Source organism: Mixophyes fleayi, chromosome 9, assembly GCF_038048845.1.
Source record: "Mixophyes fleayi isolate aMixFle1 chromosome 9, aMixFle1.hap1, whole genome shotgun sequence".
Taxonomy (NCBI): domain Eukaryota; kingdom Metazoa; phylum Chordata; class Amphibia; order Anura; family Limnodynastidae; genus Mixophyes; species Mixophyes fleayi.
The window spans coordinates 24,002,200-24,021,907 of NC_134410.1; the positions used below are offsets into that span (position 1 = coordinate 24,002,200).

Here is a 19,708-nt window from a genome sequence, read left to right on the forward strand (position 1 = left end):
ATGCTCATTGCATCCTCCTCCTCCTGGAAAATGTTTAACTGTTTGATGTTTTTCTTGCTTCATTATTACCACCCTGGTGGTGCTTAATTGTAATTTCAACTGCCTGGTATTACTTTTATAACCATTTCCTAATCTGTGCAGCTCCTCAACCTTCTGTCTCATTTGAGTTGCCAGCTCTTTAGTTTTAGCCATATTGATGGATGACAAAGGGAATTTACATGTGTGTGACCTCATGTTTATACTACAAGAAGCAAGAAATGGTCATAGCCGATAATGGAGTTCCTGAAGACGAGAGGCAATAGAAAGACAGAGTTTATTTGCACTAAGATGAAAATTATTTTGGTTTTATTTGACATTTTCTTTATGGGTGACAATAATTTTGTCACATATGTTTTTGAAATAATACACTATTCTTAAAATAAAAGGAACTGTGTTTGTTATATAAATGGTAAGCAATTTCTCCTAATATTTTAAAGAACATTTTATTATATATGTTATTTATTTTATATGATTGTCTTTAGCCAATTTATTGCCAATAATTCTGAAGTTGACTGTATATAACTATATAATCCTAGGTTTATAAAAACAAGAAGTTAAACATTTGCCAGATCCATGTGGGGGAGGAGTATTCTTAACAATCCACGTTTCAGAATCAGCACTTGTGTGTTTCAACACAACAAGTGCTGATTCTGAAATGTGGATTGTGTGCAGATTCACATTCAATTGTTTGCAAGTCAAAGTCTAGATCAAGGCTCAGATTGTCTCAGTCACACGACAGATATGGAGATGGCTGGGATTGGGACACTGCTTCTGATTTTCACCATAACGTTCTTGGTGACTTTCTGGATGAGAAAGAGAAGACAACCTGGGACCCCTCCTGGCCCATATCCCCTCCCTCTCCTGGGGAACATCCTGCAGATTGATTTCAAGAACATAGTGAATGAGTTTGTGCAGGTCAGTTATGCTTCCCATTTTTTAGAAGTAGGGTAGTAATATAACCTTTTCAGACCAAGAAACTGTAGCGTTATAAAGTGAATGGGATCCACTGTTCTCCTGTCACACCATAGCAATTACATTGTCAAAATATTGCATGAATAGCACTAATATGTGTAAAGTGTATTACTGCTATTATCACTATCATCTGACTTTGTCCTAACTGATCCACCTATTTCCTGTCCAAAAAATCTGCACTGTTTTGTTATTTTATCAAACCAATTATCAAGCAATGTGGAGCTTTGTGTGAGTTGGGCCACCCGTTGGTGTGCATGTCATTTCCACTTTAGTTAGTGCCCAAACTGTAATAATTCTATTTTATTAGATTATGTCTAGATAGACTCAGAGATATTTTAATGGAGAGTGGGGAACATCATTTAAGGCATAATTGAATACTTAATTCCCAAGAGAGAAAAGAAAATCTGGAGGTAATATGCTAGCTAATAAGCAACATATAGAGGGACTAGTTGCCTCTAAAAAGCATATGTGCCAATGAATACTGCAACCCGCCCCCTAGTGGCAGAAGAGAGTAATACTAACAGGTTAATGACATTCTTGCTATTCAAAAGAAGAATCTATATTATACCAATTTGTTAATTTACACCTACCTACATACATACCTGCAATATTATATTTTGATAGGACTATCTGATCAAATAAAATAGAGGATTTTTCTATCTAATGGTGGGAACATATTTTTTTATATTTAATGACAATTGCACAGATTTTGAATACATATCTTTGATAACACATTGCCCTAAAGTGGTGTAAAGATGGATATTTCAAACACAATATATGTATGAATAAATGTTAAATCAGAAATATTGTGACAAACTTAGCAGTTTACAACAATATACACTCTTTGAACACATTTTACATCATTCTAATAGGAGAAATTATATATATATATATATATATATATATATATATATATATATATATATATATCTACTATATAAATGCCTAGTGGCGTGTGTGTAAAAAAGACAAAACAAGCTGCAGCGCCACCTGCTGGGCAGAGTTATACACTGACCTATATATTTCTTGAAGGAGAAGTGACAGTGGGGAGTTTTTAACACCTTAAGTAGCTTGATGAAGGATGTGGCGATGAAGATGAAGGATGAGGTGATGGAGAAAAATGTTGAGGTGGTGACATGTGGACAAAACCACGTTAAAAAAGGGCGCTTGCGTCGGGAAGTAACGCTCTTCCCCTGAGGAGGCCTGGGCCTAAATGCATGACAAGAACCTTTTTAACATCTTAAGTAGCTTGATTTGACTAGAATGCATGAGTATCATGCACGGGTTAACTTGTGTGTATATATATATATATATATAGGGAATCTTGTGTCCATTGTTATAATGGCAAAATTATCTCGAAAATAAAATTGTTTAAAATTATGAGTAACAACTCAGTAGATCCAGTGTATATAGACGTTATTACAATTAATTTTAAGTTTAATCACATTGTTAGATTAATTGGAAGAAATATAACGAAATATAACTAATGTATGTTAGGGAATTTAGACTGTAAGCTCCATTGGGGCAGGGACTGATGTGAATGAGTACATAGTGGCGCTATATAAATAAATGATGATGATGTATAAGGCACTGAAGATTGGTCGTTTTAATAAGTTATTTTAGTGTCCATAGAGCATCAATGACTTTTCACAATCTACTATTATGTTTTTCACTCTAGTAAATTGTCAGAAAATAGGATGTTAAACATTTTTAATAAATGAGATACAGGAAAATATATATTTTTTTTAATCAAACTTAGTCTGTAAATGAGTGCCCCAATCAGAATTTGTTTTGCCTCTTCCTTTCTGTGTCATTGCTAAATAAATTGTGGGGAGCACCACTTAATTAGAGAAGGTTACATATATGTGAGATGAGCCCACACCTTAAATTGTATATATAGGTGGATGTAAATATATAAATATAGTTTATATACATAATACACTAAGGGGTAAATGTATTAACTTGCAAATCGCGCAAATTGATGATATTCTGCGAAATTTAAAATGGCAATGCTTCTGAGCATGCAATAAGCTGTTACACGCAAGATATACTACGCAAATGGGCGTTCTAATTAACATATCTCAGGAGGGTTCATTGGCTGAGAAATCAACCAATGAAACAAAAACAAATATTTACACCCCTTCACCTTTTCCCACTTAAAATGTTGTTTCCCACTTTGCTTCTATTCAGTTTTATATGTTTTTTGTTTTCACCATTGCTTGATATTTCACTTACTTTACTTTCTTACATTGTTTACACTAGCTGCACTCGCTAGTCTCGTGTCTTCAGTTTGTTTACTTTGTAAAATGTCTATTATTCTGGTCTTTGGTGATTGTGTTTCAAAATTGACCCTAGTCTGTCTCTGTCTGTCTGTGTGTGTATATTAGGGAATTTAGACTGTAAGCTCTAACGGGGCAGGGACTGATGTGAATGAGTTCTCTGTACAGCGCTGCGAAATCAGTGGCGCTATATAAATAAATGGTGATGATGATGTATGCGAGTTGACCTTGAGCTTCAATGTTTTCCCCACCTCCTGCACTTGTCATTGCACTGCCTTAAGCCATTAATATTTGAGTTTTCTGCGTGACAGCTATTAGATGACAATGTAACTCAAAGATCAGAGCAAAGCAATGGATGTTCCATTTCTGGAATTTGTATGGAAAGCGGTCAATCAATGGGAACCCTTATAAGCAGTGGTTGAAGTGGGAATTTAGAAGTGCCAGTATGGAAATTCATAGTGAATGTATGGGGGCCTTGCGGATCTTGCTAGTGTGATATTATTTTTTATATGTTTTGTATCTATATAAATATGTATTTTTTTTATATGTATTTTGAGATATATAAATATGATAGATTTAAATTTAACACTATATCGTATCGTATGAAATATATTAAATTATGCAAGGTTATCCTAAATACTTTTTTATGTAATGTTCCTATTAAATTGCAAATGCTTTTATCTGCCCGAATGTGAAAATGTGGGTGCAAGGGGGCAGTAGGAGAATGTGTGTCAATATATAGTAAGTTAAGTATGTTGTATAAATTATGTACACTTACTTTTAAGTCACTGGCTCCTGGGGTGTTGTGTGGTTAGTGTTGTCTAGTCTGTGAGGGGAGGTGCTGCCTAGAGGTTGGAATAGTAATCCTCTCTTGTTCCTTTGTGTGCTATTTGGAGTCCCATTTTAGTGTGTCAGGTTGCTCTGAAACTGACGTCACTGGTGCAACTACAGAAGCCAAAAGCTCCCAAGAAGGTCAGGAACGCATTTAATCCAAATTTCTCCCATAAGACTGGATCGCTTACTTGCTGCAAGGTGTGTTATCGTTCTCAGATGTTCTGTAAGCAAAGCGCCTGCTTGATGAGCATGTGAGGATCTTAAAATGGAATAAGGCAAGGAAGTGCCGGTACAATGTAACGACACATACCGCCCCACTTTGAGCACTGCTTCATTACTTCTGCATTACTCAAGCTGGGAAGGACATAAGTTCAGGGAAACAAGCTTAGATGCAGGTTTTCTACTAGTTAAACTAGTACTTTCTTATCATACGTATGCCATTTGTCTATACAACATTTTTTCAATGCAGTCTGCATCAACCAAATTTTGGCAAATAAGAGATGGACATAGATTAATCTCCTGAAAGAACCAGAAAAAAAGTGACTCTACAGTACCACAGTGTATTTCTTTTTGTGCAAATACAGGTATTCATCTGTTTGATGCATGCATGGGTACACACCCAAGTGCTTGTTATTAGAACTGGCCAAGAAAATCACTATGTACCTGCTATTTCAAATCTGCATGTGTTCATATGCTCCAACTATTCAAGTCAGTTCAAAATTCAATTGAAATAGCACAATACAAAGTACTCATATTTTTGGTGGAACCAATCTCAAAAACATCAATTAATAATGGTGTGACCATCGTGGTGTGTACTTTATAACTGCAAAGTTGCTAACTTGAAGCTCGCATTTGCAGCTCACAGTTAAAAGACTTTTCATTATTATTTTTACACTTTTTTTTTTATTTAAACAAGTACTTTCCTCTGTACACTCTCCATAACAAACCCCAACAGAGTGAATACTTAAACAACCTTAATGACCCATCCTTGTTTATCCTAATAAAACACAGGTTTAACTATTCTAAGCAATATATACATAGCAAATTCAAGCATCAATAGACAGCATTTGTTACTGAATCATATTGGACAGCACAGTGCATGACGTATGCATCAAAATAATACGGAGGCAGATAATCAATGTCATTGAGTAGACTAGAATAATGATACACTCATACAGTATGTTTCAGAATGTCCTTCTTATTATACACATTACAATATTGTATCACTGTACAGCTCATAGTATGGAATATCAACAGGGTTATGAAGCAAGACATCAAACTCATTTGAAACTCAAATTACAATGGAAATAGCACAGCTATACATGTTGAAATTATTGCATTATTTAAAATAATAAACATGAAAATAATCATGTCAATTATTATAATGTATTAATTGATTTAAAAACAAAAGAAGACCTAGGGGTAAATTTACTAAAGTTTCTCAAACTGTAGTTTTTCATGTGCTTTGATGTGCGGTTTGTAAACCATGCAATTTACTAGAGGTCAAGCCACACATCTAAGTACATGTATGAAAACCACCCAATCTGAAACCACCATACTGATTATCAAATGGGAAGCATACAGATCACACAGTATATTAAGTAGAGGTTTGCCAAACCGTCAATGATTAACAAAGAATAAGATGTGGTTCTGACGGGCAAGAGAGCTCAACCCGCATGCTGTTTGAGATATCTTGCCGTTCAGAACTGAAAAAATTAACAATTAAATTAAGAAAAAAAATGTCCCTCCCCTTCAATTGACTACAAGCCCCAGACTTCTCGGCATCGGGCCTGGTCTTCTTGGAGAAAGGTAGGGTGCAAAAATGATATGGTGGTGCCCCTTTATGATTAAAATAAATAGCAGTGCTTCCATTATGACATAATAGAAAATACTAAAACTTAATATTTTTTTTTTACATTGCCCTCATAATTTGTAAGTAATTGTGAAGGAAATTGTGCCTCCCCACAAAATGCTTATCTGAAATCCAATGGGAAGAAGGCAATCATTAATAGAAAAAATAAAATAACATTGAATGGATGGATCGCTCCCACTGGTTGAGCGGTGTAAGAAACCGCACCTGATTAGCTGACAATGTGGTTAGCCAGTCAGAAGTATCATGAAACTGGGAACTGTCACTAGATGAATTACATGTGACTGCTTTATGTTGAGAAATTCTATGCTGTCAAACATGTATAAAAGCCATTCATTTTATAATGTTTCTGTGAGGATCTGCTGCAATACTAGATAGTAGGTTGCAATACACTGTTAACACTGACAACTGCAACATGTGGATCTACTGCAATACCAGCTACAGATGACAAGTAGCAATGTACCATCAACACTGACAGCTGAAAATTCTTTTTCATTCACTGGAATGAGAACATTCCTAAAGGTCAAGTCAATTAAGACTAAAAGATCTCATCTGTTTGCAGCCTCTATAAGGACTTAACGCCTAACAATCTTTGCATGAGCAAAGTTGGAATTTCATTTCTCTACATGTGTACTGATTTGTTAGCCAGTTTATCAACTTTGGCTTAGTTCCTCACGATCTTACATTGTCCATCCCATCAACTTCAGCTTTGTCCCTCAGGACTAAGATGCTTGGCTGGTTGTGGTGTGATAGCTACCCCAGCTGATTGATTTTCCCCTAGAAGTTAGGAGCATTGTGACAGATTCTCTCTTCTAGGGTGGGGAATGGATCACTTTGGATTACAGCTTAAACAGGGAACTGTACCTTACTTGGGTGTCAAAAGAAAGTTATTGTAAAGTTTTGAAAGTATCTAGAACAATCCCATCATTGAACTTATGAATCTATGCTGTGCTAAGATTGGTGGTGCAGCGAAAACTAGTAGAGAGTGCGGAAAGACACACAGACATTTTCAATTCACAATAGTACTTGAACTTCACACCAGCTCTGGTGGAGCTGATGGGCATCAGGCCTCATCGTTTACTTTTAATCTGTTGTATATTGCACATCCCAGTTGAACTTCAGCTGAAACGCGCATGTCTAAGTGCACATTGTCCAATGTAATAAAAAGCTTGAAATGCACAAAAAAACTTGCATGTAAAGACAATAAAAACTATAAATTAGGTTAACCAGTCAGTATTATAGCCCCACTTGAGCTCCAAAGTGGCAGGGATGTTGTATGCATTCAGCCTTCAGAGAATCGACAAGACAAGAGGACAACATACGTTTTCGAAGAAGCAGTAAAAGTTGGATCAATGTGTCCAATAAAAACTTAAAAAGTAAAAAGTTGTCCATGCTTTTTGCCTAAACAAATTTTTTTCTTTATTATTAGTTCTTAGCTGTAGTCTGGTTAATTTTATCTAAAATATGACCTGATTTTTCATCTAATTCTAAAATGCTACCTAACTATTTATGTTCTGGTTTCTGGTCTTGTGGTCCTTGAACCTACTCAGATTCTGGTGTTTGTTTCCACAGCTTGGATCCCGTTATGGCCCTGTTTCCATGCTGTATCTGCTGCAGAAGCCGGTGGTGGTATTAAATGGGTATGACGCGGTGAGGGAAGCTTTTGTAGAAAACGGAGAGGTCTTCAGTGATCGTGGGAAACTGGGTATTACAGAAAAGGCTTTCAACGGATATGGTGAGATAAATGTGGTGTGGATTGATGATTTATGAAAAAGGTTGTTATAGCAAGAACCAATAAAATAGTCCAATAGGTCTGATCTGTAAAAGAAATGACAAAATGTCTTCAAAATAAATGCACAAAACCACAATAAAAAGCTGTCTATATGTTGATTTTAATTGCAAGAAATGTAATATTCAGATGAAAATATATAAATAATAAACATAAATATGAAACCATAAGGGGCGCACATAAATCCTTAACTTACCTATTTCTTGGTTTTTTAAATTTTGTTTTTGTTTTTTATTTAGGAGGATTACAGCATCCATTAACAGCAGCTGAGGTCTGGGGGATTTATTGAGCGCCTATAAAGGATTTTTTAGTTTATATTTTATGATTTTGTAGTAGAGCAAAGAACTGTGGTTGGGTTGGTAATTTGCCTTGTTTGTTTAGATGATGGGTGATATTTTGGGTAGTCCCAGAAAGTGGATAATAGTTGCAGTGTGTTGGTAGTACCTGTTATCTGAGATTGTGCTACCTGTTGACATGTTGATGATAGGTTTTATATGTCTCTAGAATAGTGGGAGTGGGTTTTCATTTGATTGTATGATTTTGCAGGAGTAGGTCAAGTAGCAAACAGATACAATGTCATTAACGTTGAGTGATTTCTCCACATACAGGAGTTGCATTCAGTAGTGGGGATCGATGGAAACTGATGAGACGGTTCTCCCTCAGTACCTTGAAGAATTTTGGAATGGGGAAAAAAAGTTTGGAGGCTCGAGTTCAAGAAGAGGCCAAGTGTCTGGCAGAGGAATTCCAGAAGAGAGGAGGTCAGTTGCAGAAATACTTCACAACCTTCTATTTGTGCACTGTATCGGTAGAATCCAGATAGGTTTAGATGGGTTATGTACAGTTCCAACGTTTATAGCTTACCCCTTGAAGCATACTGGATAAAAGAAAAACAAGACAAAATTAACTTTCCTCTATAGCCTAAAAACCCTTCCCCACCTCTGTCAATATTGGATGTTAATATACGATGCATATGTTATATATATATAAAGTTCTAATTTAATCTCAGGAGTAACATGAATTCTTGTGGGCCCTTCATACACTTAAAGGTATCAATGTGCAGCACTCTGAGGGGCTAATTTGAAGTTGGAGATATGTGTGGGTTTTTTGTATAAGATGCGCATTTTCTCAGTGCACATGTGCACAAAAAATGCGTACACATACGTACATATATATTATTTTGTGTATTCTTGATTTACATTTCCTTACTCCAGGAGAGATGAACAGGAAGAGAAGGGGGCAAACAAGCATAGTCCAAGTACAGTTATGGCATGTTCATTAAAAATGTGGGCGCATCCACTAATATGACTGTTGAGAGACTGGATAACTGGTGCAAAAATCAGTGCTGATGAAAATGATCATCAGTGTAAGGATACAGGGTCCTTTAGATCACTCATACCGGATGCAGGTTCAAAACCATTTTATTGGCACAGAAGGTGTATTTTAACATGGCACAGCAAAGCAACAATTTTCCAAATATACAATATATATACGATAGCCAGGTGAGCAACAGAGTCCTGCAGATGGCATTTTGCGTCTCTGGATATGTGATGGCAAGATCCATGCCAGCATCTCTTAATACATGGAGCGGCCCTTCTGCGATTTAATGCTGATAACAGTCCATGGGGTAAATTTATCAAGCTGAGAGTTTTCTGGCGAGTTTGAAAGTGGAGATGTTGCCTATAGCAACCAATCAGATTATAGCTGTCATTTTATAGAATGTAGTAAATAAATGATAGCTAGAATCTGATTGGTTTTTCAAACTCGCCGGAAAGCTCCCAGCTTGATACATTTACCCCCATGTCTCCCTATTTGGGATGTCGACTCACACAAAGCGCTGTCACGAAAGGAACAACATACTAAAGGAACTTAGATTTCTGCTTAATACCCCTAACACTCAAGTCTCTCGATATATGCTGACAAGCATCTCCCCCACTTGCATCAAATGTTCTACACTTAAGATCTTTAGATATAAGGCTGGGTACATACTATAGGCTTTTCAGCCAATTATCAGACCAATCACCCAATAAATGACTGTTTGGGCCGATATTGCATAAGTGTGTACACTGCAGCGATGAACGTTTATCGCTCCAAAGCTCATCATATCGTTTCATTTGATTTTTAAACTAAACTAAAGATGTCATTCAAAGATGGAAAGATGTTGTTCAAATTCTGCAGTGAGTATGCACTCACAATCAGGATCTTTGTAGAGTTTACAGAGTCATGATCTTTTCAGCCCGATGGTTATGACAGATAAATTGATAGACAGATTTTTGATAAAAAACATTCTAGGAAAAGTTTCTGTAGTGTGTACCCAGCCATACTTACTACTTAACATTAACTTAACTTCTTCCTTTCATGCTTAACTCACCTCCCCCCAGCAAATATATGATTTTACTTCGATTCACACATAATATAAGATATGTTGTACAGTTAAATAATTAACATAGTACATTCATGGCCAAAAGTTTTGAGAATGACACAAATATTGGTTTTCACAAAGTTTGCTTCTTCAGTGTTTTTAGACCTTTTCGTAAGATGTTGCTATGGTACACTGAAGTAAAATTACAAGCATTTCATAAGTGTAAAATGCTTTTATTGACAACTACAGTAAGTTAATGCAAAGAGTCAATACTTGCAGTGTTGATCCTTCTTTTTGAAGACCTCTGCAATTCACCCTGGCATACTATCAATCAACTTCTGGGCCACATACTGACTCACGGCCACCCAGGTGCTCCCTCATGCTGGAAAAAGCATTGTTCGTCACCAACTGTTCTTGGATGGTTGGGAGAAGTTGCTCTTGGAGGATTTTTTGGTACCATTCTTTATTCATGGCTGTGATCTTAGGCAAAATTGAACGTTAGATGTATCATGATGCGGCCGCACACTAGATGTGATAGTCCAGTGGCGGAACTATCATCGGTGCAGCTTGTGAGGTGCACGGGGGCCTATGGAGATAATGGGGCCTGCTGCATGGGGAACTAGTGAACTGTTCCACCTCTGCTATAGTCTATATCATTAACTAAAACAAAAACAGAAAATACAATATCTTAATACGTTTGAGTTATACGTATCCTAAGATAAATGTAACTCCACATAACCATGTATGTGTTCTGTGTGGTCAGTCTTTGCACATTGCATTTAATATTCGGGACACAGATTCATCCTACTCCAAATGAATCCCTGATTCTTCACCCTTTTTTTTTTTTTTACCTTATTCCTCTTAACCATGCACTCAGAGAATAATATTACTTGCATATTTTAGGTGTCCCGTTTGATCCCACCTTCCTTCTAAGCCTGGCAGTCTCCAATGTTATCTGTTCCATTGTCTTTGATGAACGTTTTGACTATGAAGATAAGGAATTTCTCTCCAAATTGGCACTTATACAAGAGACTTTCCGAATTGTGAGCTCACCTTGGGCTCAGGTATGTAAAACATTATAGTGTTACAAGAAAAGATTGTAAGCAAGAGTTCAATAGGAGCTAAATTTTATATACAGGTGTTAGAATTCTAAGTTGAGAATCAATTAATTTACAAGGTGTAATTGAAATGATTGATCCTGAGAAATAAATATTCTTAAATGAATACTGATGTTGTATGGCATCACAGATATGTGAATACATCTGCGGACATTGTTCCCAATTGCTCCTATTTTTTCTAATATATTTATACTTTGTGCTATGTCCGCTGTTTTGTCAAAGATGAAACTACAGCATTCTTTCATCCAAGCACAAAATCTTCCTTTGCCTGACAGCAGTAAATCTAATGTCATCCTATTTTGTTGTATTTGGTGTTCTATTTATTCTAGCAGACTTCGTTTCTTTTGAAAGCTTTTCCAGTGATTTGGTGGTTTAATTTATAACCCTATCAAGTATATTAGAGAGGCTATCCATACATGTTGTATAACATATGCTAAGAATACATTTTCAAAAGCTAGTGTGCCATTTACTGTATATTAAGTAGCATCTGCCACCTAAATTAGTAGGCAACCTCTTGTATGCATTTCTACCACAAAATATAGAAAAATGGGAAAGATAGAACTCTGCACCCAGGTTTTTCAAATGACATGGACCCATATGGGTCTGAACAACTCCACATTCAGTGTGGAGGGATCAGATCAGCAGGGACGCCATCAGGGGGGTACAGACTGGACAGCAGAAAGGGGTCCAGACAGACCCCTCCGTATATATCCAAGCCCCCTGGACTCCCTATTCTGACTGATGTGACTCTGTATCTCTTCGCAATGCAGCAGCTCCCAGTCACTGATAGGCTGGCTCATCACTTCACTGGGCGCTCCCAGTCTATCAGTGTCTGGGAGCCATCACATCAAGAACAAGGTAAGTTAATTGTAGGAATGTACTGTGATGAATAAGGGGTGGCATGTACTGTGATGAGGGAGGTTGACATGTACTGTGCAGAGGGAGGAGGTCATGTATGGAGATGAGAGAGGGGGGCATGTACGGTGAAGAGGGAGGGCGAGGGGGGAGGTACCAGATTACATTGTGCTTGCTACAGTTTCTGAATGCAGCCCTGCAGAACAGTTACCAGTTATCGAGTTCTCTATTGGGCAGGAATATAAACAAAAACTTTGGCACATTGCTCCCATTATCATTTATTGTTAACTTGTCTTTTAATAATCTTAAGTCACTCATCTTTATTTTTAATTTTAACATAGTTCTTTTCTACATCTAGATATATGATATTTTGTAAGCGGACAGTAACCCTGGAGGGTGTTTATCTCATTGTACTTAGTGCCAGTGTCAAAGCATCAGGTTAATTCAAGTTGGCTTCTGCATATATTTTTTATTTTGACCTTTATGTAGAATTTGCTTTACTTTGAGCATGAAAAATATATGTAAGTCTTCACAAACAATCATTATATTCTTAATTATCTGGGTATTTCAAGATAATTCAATCAGTTACAACAAAGTCAAAAATTCAATATTATAATTGAGATGGTTTTACAGACAAGTTGAGTCTTCAATGCACAGCTTTTAGCTTTTTAAAAGAGTGATCCCATTTGGAACATTTATATACACTATTATCACAAATAAATACAAAATACATATAAATAATATCACAGTATGAATAACTCCAGTTCACAGTAAATTATTGTGGCATAACACTCATTGTACAATGTTTTTCCAGCAAATTATCATTTTAAATTGGCACTAGAGCTGGGTGACAGAGTGTAAGAAAACAAATACATTCAGTTATGCCGTGAATAGCAGAATCCAGTGGTTTGTAGCAAAGTACAATTTCAATTATTTACTGCATTTACTATAGTAAAAATTAGTAATACTTATCAACTAAATAAGCTCCTACAGCGGACCACTATCAACTGCAGCCCGAATTAGTCTAAAATAAACCATACTCAAATGAGAATAAAAAATACTTAAATTTCATTAGTGTTGTTTGCAGATCTTTTTGTCTCTCCACCAAATACTTTTCAGATGTTATACTCACAAAAGTAGAAAACCATAATATTGTGATAGTGCTCATACAAAATGATATCTAACATAAAACCAGGTAATATTGTTAAGAAGAATTATCTATTCAAAGTAGAGATGAGCGAACTCGGATTTCCTGAATCCGAGCCCACCTGAACGTTGCCGATCCGAGTCGGATCCGAGACAGATCCGGGTATTGGCACCAAATGAAAACTTGAAAGCGAGGCTCCGAGTCATAATCCCGTTGTCGGATCTCGCGATACTCGGAACCTATAAATTCCCCACTAGTCGCCGCCATCTTCACTCGGGCATTGATCAGGGTAGAGGGAGGGTGTGTTAGGTGGTCCTCTGTTCTGGTAGATCTCGTGCTGTGCTGTTTAGTTCTGTGCTGTGCTCTGTTCTGCAGTATCAGTCCAGTGGTGCTGTGTGCTGTGCTCTGTTAATTTTGAGTTCAGTGGTGCTGCTGGGTCCTGTGCTGTGTCCTGTTCAGTCCAGTGGTGCTGTGTCCTGTGGTCTGTGCATCTAAGGGCATAGTTATTTCCCCATTATTCCCAAGTGTTTAAAAAATAAAAAAAAAGTTATAAAAAAAATATACAAAAAACTAATTAATTTTTTTTTTAATTACAACAAAATTTGCCAAACCAATCCTGCAGTATAAGCCCATTGGTACTGCAATATTACCAAGTTCACACATTCAGCATTAAAAGTCCAGTGGTACTGCTTCAATATTACAAAGTTCACACATTCTGCAGTATCAGTCCAGTGGTGCTGTGCTCTGTCAATTTTGAGTTCAGTGGTGCTGCTGGATCCTGTGTGCTGTGTGCTGTGTCCTGTTCAGTCCAGTGGTCCTGTGTCCCGTGCTCTGTGCTTCTAAGGGCATAGTTATTTCCCCAATATTCCCAAGTGTTTAAAAAATTAAAAAAAAGTTAATAAAAAAAATATACAAAAAACTAATTAAAATTTTTTTTAGTACCGGGGCCACCCCACTACACAGTCCAGATTTTTTTTTTGGGTAAATTCAGAGCCGTGGAGGGTTTTGTATTAATTATATTGTGGTGACCACTCCTCTACGCAGTCCAGATACATTTATTGGTGCGAATCATACAAGTTCAGGGTTTTAAAATTATATTGTGGTGACCCACTCCTCTACGCAGTCCAGGTACATTTTTGGGTGCGATTAAGACCAGTTGATGGTTTTCTTATTATATTGTGGTGACCCACTCCTCTACGCAGTCCAGATACATTTATTGGTGCGAATCATACAAGTTCAGGGTTTTTAAATTATATTGTGGTAACCCAATCCTCTACGCAGTCCAGGTACATTTTTTGGTGGGATTAAGACCAGTTGATGGTTTTCTTATTATATTGTGGGGACCACTCCACTACGCAGTCCAGAAAGATACCTCGTTGCAACGTTTTGCACTAATAACTATATTGTGAGGTGTTCAGAATACACTGTAAATTAGTGGAAATGCTTGTTAATGAATGTTATTGAGGTTAATAATAGCGTAGGAGTGAAAATAAGCCCAAAAACTTGATTTTTTTTACTTTTTATGCTTTTTTCAAAAAAAATCTGAATCCAAAACCTTAAATCCGAACCAAAACCTTTCGGCAGGTGTTTTGCGAAACAAATCCGAACCCAAAACATCGCGAAAATCTGAATCCAAAACACAAAACACGAGACACCAAAAGTCGCCGGTGCACATCCCTAATTCAAAGTAAGATTTTCCAACCAAACTGCTTCCATAATGTGATGAAAAAAATTTTCTTTTAAAAAATGGTGATCTTGGTGAAGACACGTTCTACACGTGCTACCCCCCTAGTGTCAAAACTTACTAGAATTTGTTTTGTTTAGGCACTTCTATTTAGGGTTTTGTTTTATTTAGACTTTTCTTTTAGAGGTCAAATCCTTCAGAGCAAGTGTATAAGAGATCTTTCCAAAATAACCCCAGGGTGGTAAATACACTAGAGATGTTTCCAATCCTCACCCCTCTGTAATCCAGGTCTTACTCTTTCTACCAAGGAAAAAATTCAAAATAGTAAATAATGCAATGGATCGCAAATCTTGCCATGAATTTTAACACTCATTTCTAAAGTCCTCCTTCTATACATCCAAATATAAAAACCTTAGATTTTTTTTATTACCATAAAACAATATTATAGTTAATCTAAGCCCTTATTTTATTATTTAGTTGTGACAACATAAGTAAGAAATACATTATATTTCCCCCAGAAAAAAATTAATGATATTTTTTTTCTTTTCTTCTTGTCTACTTATTCATTCACCTTCTTAGTGTTATTAGTCCTTCTTCATTAAAATAACCTCAAAGACCAGAATTCATGAACAGTATATTGTATATCTTTAGTAGTTATGGCATCTTATAGTACTTTACAGAATATTATTGTACAGTTATTAGACTATTTTTTTTTTTAATTTGAAGTCTCTGTTCAAAGCCCTAGGGATACGACAATCTAATTTAAAAATCCAGGACATCTCTGTCCTTGCAAGTTGATTTTCCATATCTCTGTATTTCCAATTACTTTGGACTGAATTTATCCCTATGAAGTGAACAAGATCTATAACAGAACAATTATGCTTATCCTTAAAATGTGCAGATACTGAATGTACTGTATTTCCGTTTTTAATATTTTCCATGTGTTCACAAATGCGGTTTTTAAGTGGTCTGGTTATCTTTCCCATATACAGCCAGGCTGCATTTGCATTTCAACAAATAAATTATATTTTTGGAATTACATGTAATAAAATGATTAATTATATAAGTTTGTAATTAACTATAAATTCCTTCCTGGATTTTGCTGTTCTTGCTTTTAATTGTCCTACAAGCCAGACACATTCCACATCTGTAAAAGCCTTTGTTCTTTACTTGAACATAGGAAATAACTTCATGAAGAGCACCTTTAACCAGCCTATTCTTAAGACTTATAGCTCCTTTGTATATAAAGGAAGGCTCTTCAGGAGGATATTGTGATAAGACTTCATCTTTATGTAAAACATATATATACATATATATATATTTATATATGTCTAATATATATAAGCCTAGCGGTGTGTGTTAGTGTGTGTGGAAAAAACTATTTTCTCAGAAAGGGCTTATCCAATTGACCTGAAATTTGGTATACTGACATTATTTGACAAAAAAATTATAATAGTGAAGTCAGTTAACTTCCATCATCCCCCCTTCCCCGTGGGAGGGGTAGTAAAGGCTAAATTTACCAGTTGAGGGCTCAAACTCTTACCCGTGTGGGTATCTATTTACCAGAGCCTGTGTTTGGTCATGGACAATTGTATGTCGCATTTTCACGAGTACGGAGAAGCAGTGATGTGAAATTGCAGGTTATGAATACTGCCCTTCAAGGAAGACTGATTGAGCACAGCGATAAGGTGTTTAGCAGAAACATTGTGTATCGAGAAGTTTTAGAAATGTAAGACGATGGAGATTAAGGATGTGGCGATGAAGATGAAGGATGAGGTGATGGAGAAGAATGATAAGGTGGTGACATGTGGACAAAACCACATTAAAAAAGGGCGCTTACGTCGGGAAGTAACGCTCTTCCCCTGAGGAGGCCTGGCCTAGCCCCAAATGCATGACAAGAACCTTTTTAACACCTTAAGTAGCTTGATTTGACTAGAATGCATGAGTATCATGCACGGGTTAACTTGTATGTATATATGTGTGTGTGTGTGTGTGTGTGTGTGTGTGTGTGTGTGTTATTGAGTGAGAAGGATTGAAACATTGAAACAGCAGGCTAAGGAGAGCAGAATCTCTATTTTCTTATAATGCAAATACCTTTTCTTTTCATGACGCGGTCTCAGTGAGACTGATTGGAAAAAATAGTACTGAGGTTTACAACCACTGATTAGAATATCTCTGTGTCGGAAGTGGTGAAAATTTGATCTGTATGGGTGGCCCCCCCATCTTTGTAGAGGATATATTTTGGCTCCAAGTGGGAAACACTGTCCCAGAATCTGGGTAAGGAGCGAGTGACTGATATTGATATTAATTGACTATAACTGAGGAAAACATATTAAAGCCTCAAGCCTTATTACTGCCCCAAAGTCTGGGTAAAGTGTTTACAGCCACTATTTGAATTAAACTTGACTCTAAGCATTTGATTTCTTGCATCATTATGGACACCTAATTAATAATTGATCTTTTTGACCAGAGATGATATTTTAAAACATATTTGAATCTGGATTAAGAATAAATGTTTGATATATGAGAAAAGTACTCTCATTTGGGATTTATAGTCTTGTTCTGCTATTAGATTATCCCAGTTCCTGGATCAGATATATATTGTTTATCAGGCAATGTGTAGTATTATGATATTCTTATTTATTTGAGATTTGTATGCTCTTTGAATATGAATGTTTTTATTTGATTTTATTAGGGAAATGTCTATGTTCATGAACATGATTTTTTGAAGAGAACCTTCAATTCTATGAATAAAATTTATATGTGGAAAATCTATAGTGTTTGTGGCCTCCACTTCTGCCCTCTGTATGTATCTTTACAAAAGGTTTTAAGAACTGTGCTCTTTTCTTTTTTTCAAGTTTTGGTAGTTTATCTATTTTTAGAGACATATTGTCAGTCTCTATATTAATAGCATCCTAGTCTATTTCTTGACTGGAGTAATATTATTATTAATTATTATTAACTATATAGTTGAAACTAATTATACTAATATATACTAATTTTTTCATTTATTCTATAAGATGCTATAACTTATCCAGTCTGCACCTGATAATTATCTCTGAAAAAATACTATTGCACACAATTTCTATGACATATGCGTGCTAAACCTGTCTATTTTCAATTGTGAAGAACTGCTTGTGTTAAAAAGTGCAAACGGTCAACAGTTGTTTCACTACAAACACGTAAGTGAATATTTAAACATATCGTTCAAAAAAATCTCCTTATTCTGATATCATGTCAACTGATTTCAGCATTACTGCGCCATTTTCAAGGCAGAGCGTATGGGCAACACCTACATTAAATAGACCTAGAAAGTCACATGACATGCTGGGTTGGCTACTTGGCTAGTTCACAGAAGTGTGGCAATCTCATGATATTTCACCCAACGGTATATGGATAAATCGAGTGATTGAAAAATCACATAACTTGCCATAAAACACAATGACAATCCATGCAAAACATAATAAAGCTCAAACAATGTCAGCTTTAAGGACCATATGTTTGAATATGCTATTGTATCAAAATAGAAGGGTAGACACTAGAAGAAAGCATAAATATTGCTAGAAGGTTTTGGAACTATATGATCATAAAATCTATGCACTTGTAATTGTGCTAAATCAAGCATAGATTGGGCACTTTGATTGTCCCCTTGTCTCTTTGATTTACTTGTACCCCATGTCCTAGATGCAGATTAGTTGGAAGGAATCACCAGGGCTAGAATAATAATTTTTCTCATCTGCATCAAATGCTTCAGGAAGAACTATTGCACTTTGCAGGACACATACTTGGACACATGTTACCTGCTTTCTGCACTGTTTAGGGCATATATTTGTAGTTTTAACAATAATAAAGTGATTTACCAATTGGTGGCCTTGGTGATTCCTTCCCAATCCAGGACAGGGAGACAAGTTACTCAAGGAGGCAAAAGGTACTTTTAAAGTGTGCGGATTCTACTTCATTTTGCACAATTCAAACCTGCATCCTGGGCAAGAAACAAGATACACCTCAGGGCTTCACTGTACATGCGCTGCCCCTGTACATATTCATAAGAGCAGAGTGGGACTTCAGGAGAGTGGATGGGCATTGCCAGGTCCTCCCAATATCTTATGCATCTATCAACTCTAGCATCTACAATACAGTGTGGTTCATCATTACAGTCTGTTTGTTTTTAACCCTAAGTGCACAGTTGGAAATTTTACTCATTTTATATACATTCTGAACCTCACAGAAAAATGACATTGAACACAATGGAGTCAGAGAAACCTAAAGCATCAACCTTATATGTACCACTAACAGCACATTTTTGTTCCAGATGCAGCCATGCATTTACAATAATTTGTAGAACAATATTACAGGATTTTTTTACTGGAAAGCTCTGTTGTTTTATGCGTATGATGCATTTTCCATACTTGCTGTATTTAATATCTAAATGACAGTGAAATAAATGGAACCAGACAAGCCTTTGCCGTTCAACAAATCACATTTGAAGGCTGCTTGTGATTGACTAACTCATAAAGGCTGGTCTAAGTCAATTGAGTTCAAAGTAAGTGTAAAACTTGTGGAACAAGTTGATGCTGACGACTGTTGCATCTTTGCTCCTGAAACATTCATGTGCCAGAATCCACAATTTGTTAATACAGAATTTCATTATGTTTTTTTTTTACCCAAATACACTGTTATGTTATGCACATGATATATTTTCAATACTTACTTTATCTGATAGCTAAATGACTTTGAACTTAATGAAGCCAGAGAGGCACTG

The 19,708-nt window shown here is 36.2% G+C and overlaps 1 protein-coding gene across 1 annotated transcript in view; it reads left to right on the forward strand.

The window, feature by feature from the left end:
- Positions 1-693: 693 nt before the first annotated feature.
- The window catches only part of LOC142102247 (cytochrome P450 2C23-like), a 34,678-nt gene continuing 15,663 nt past the window's right edge, over positions 694-19,708 (forward strand). The window contains exons 1-4 of the mRNA XM_075186982.1: positions 694-954; positions 7,567-7,729; positions 8,392-8,541; positions 11,046-11,206. Of these exons, the coding sequence (XP_075043083.1) occupies positions 781-954; positions 7,567-7,729; positions 8,392-8,541; positions 11,046-11,206 (648 nt within the window). The 5' untranslated portion in view covers positions 694-780. The remainder of the gene's footprint in view (positions 955-7,566; positions 7,730-8,391; positions 8,542-11,045; positions 11,207-19,708) is intronic.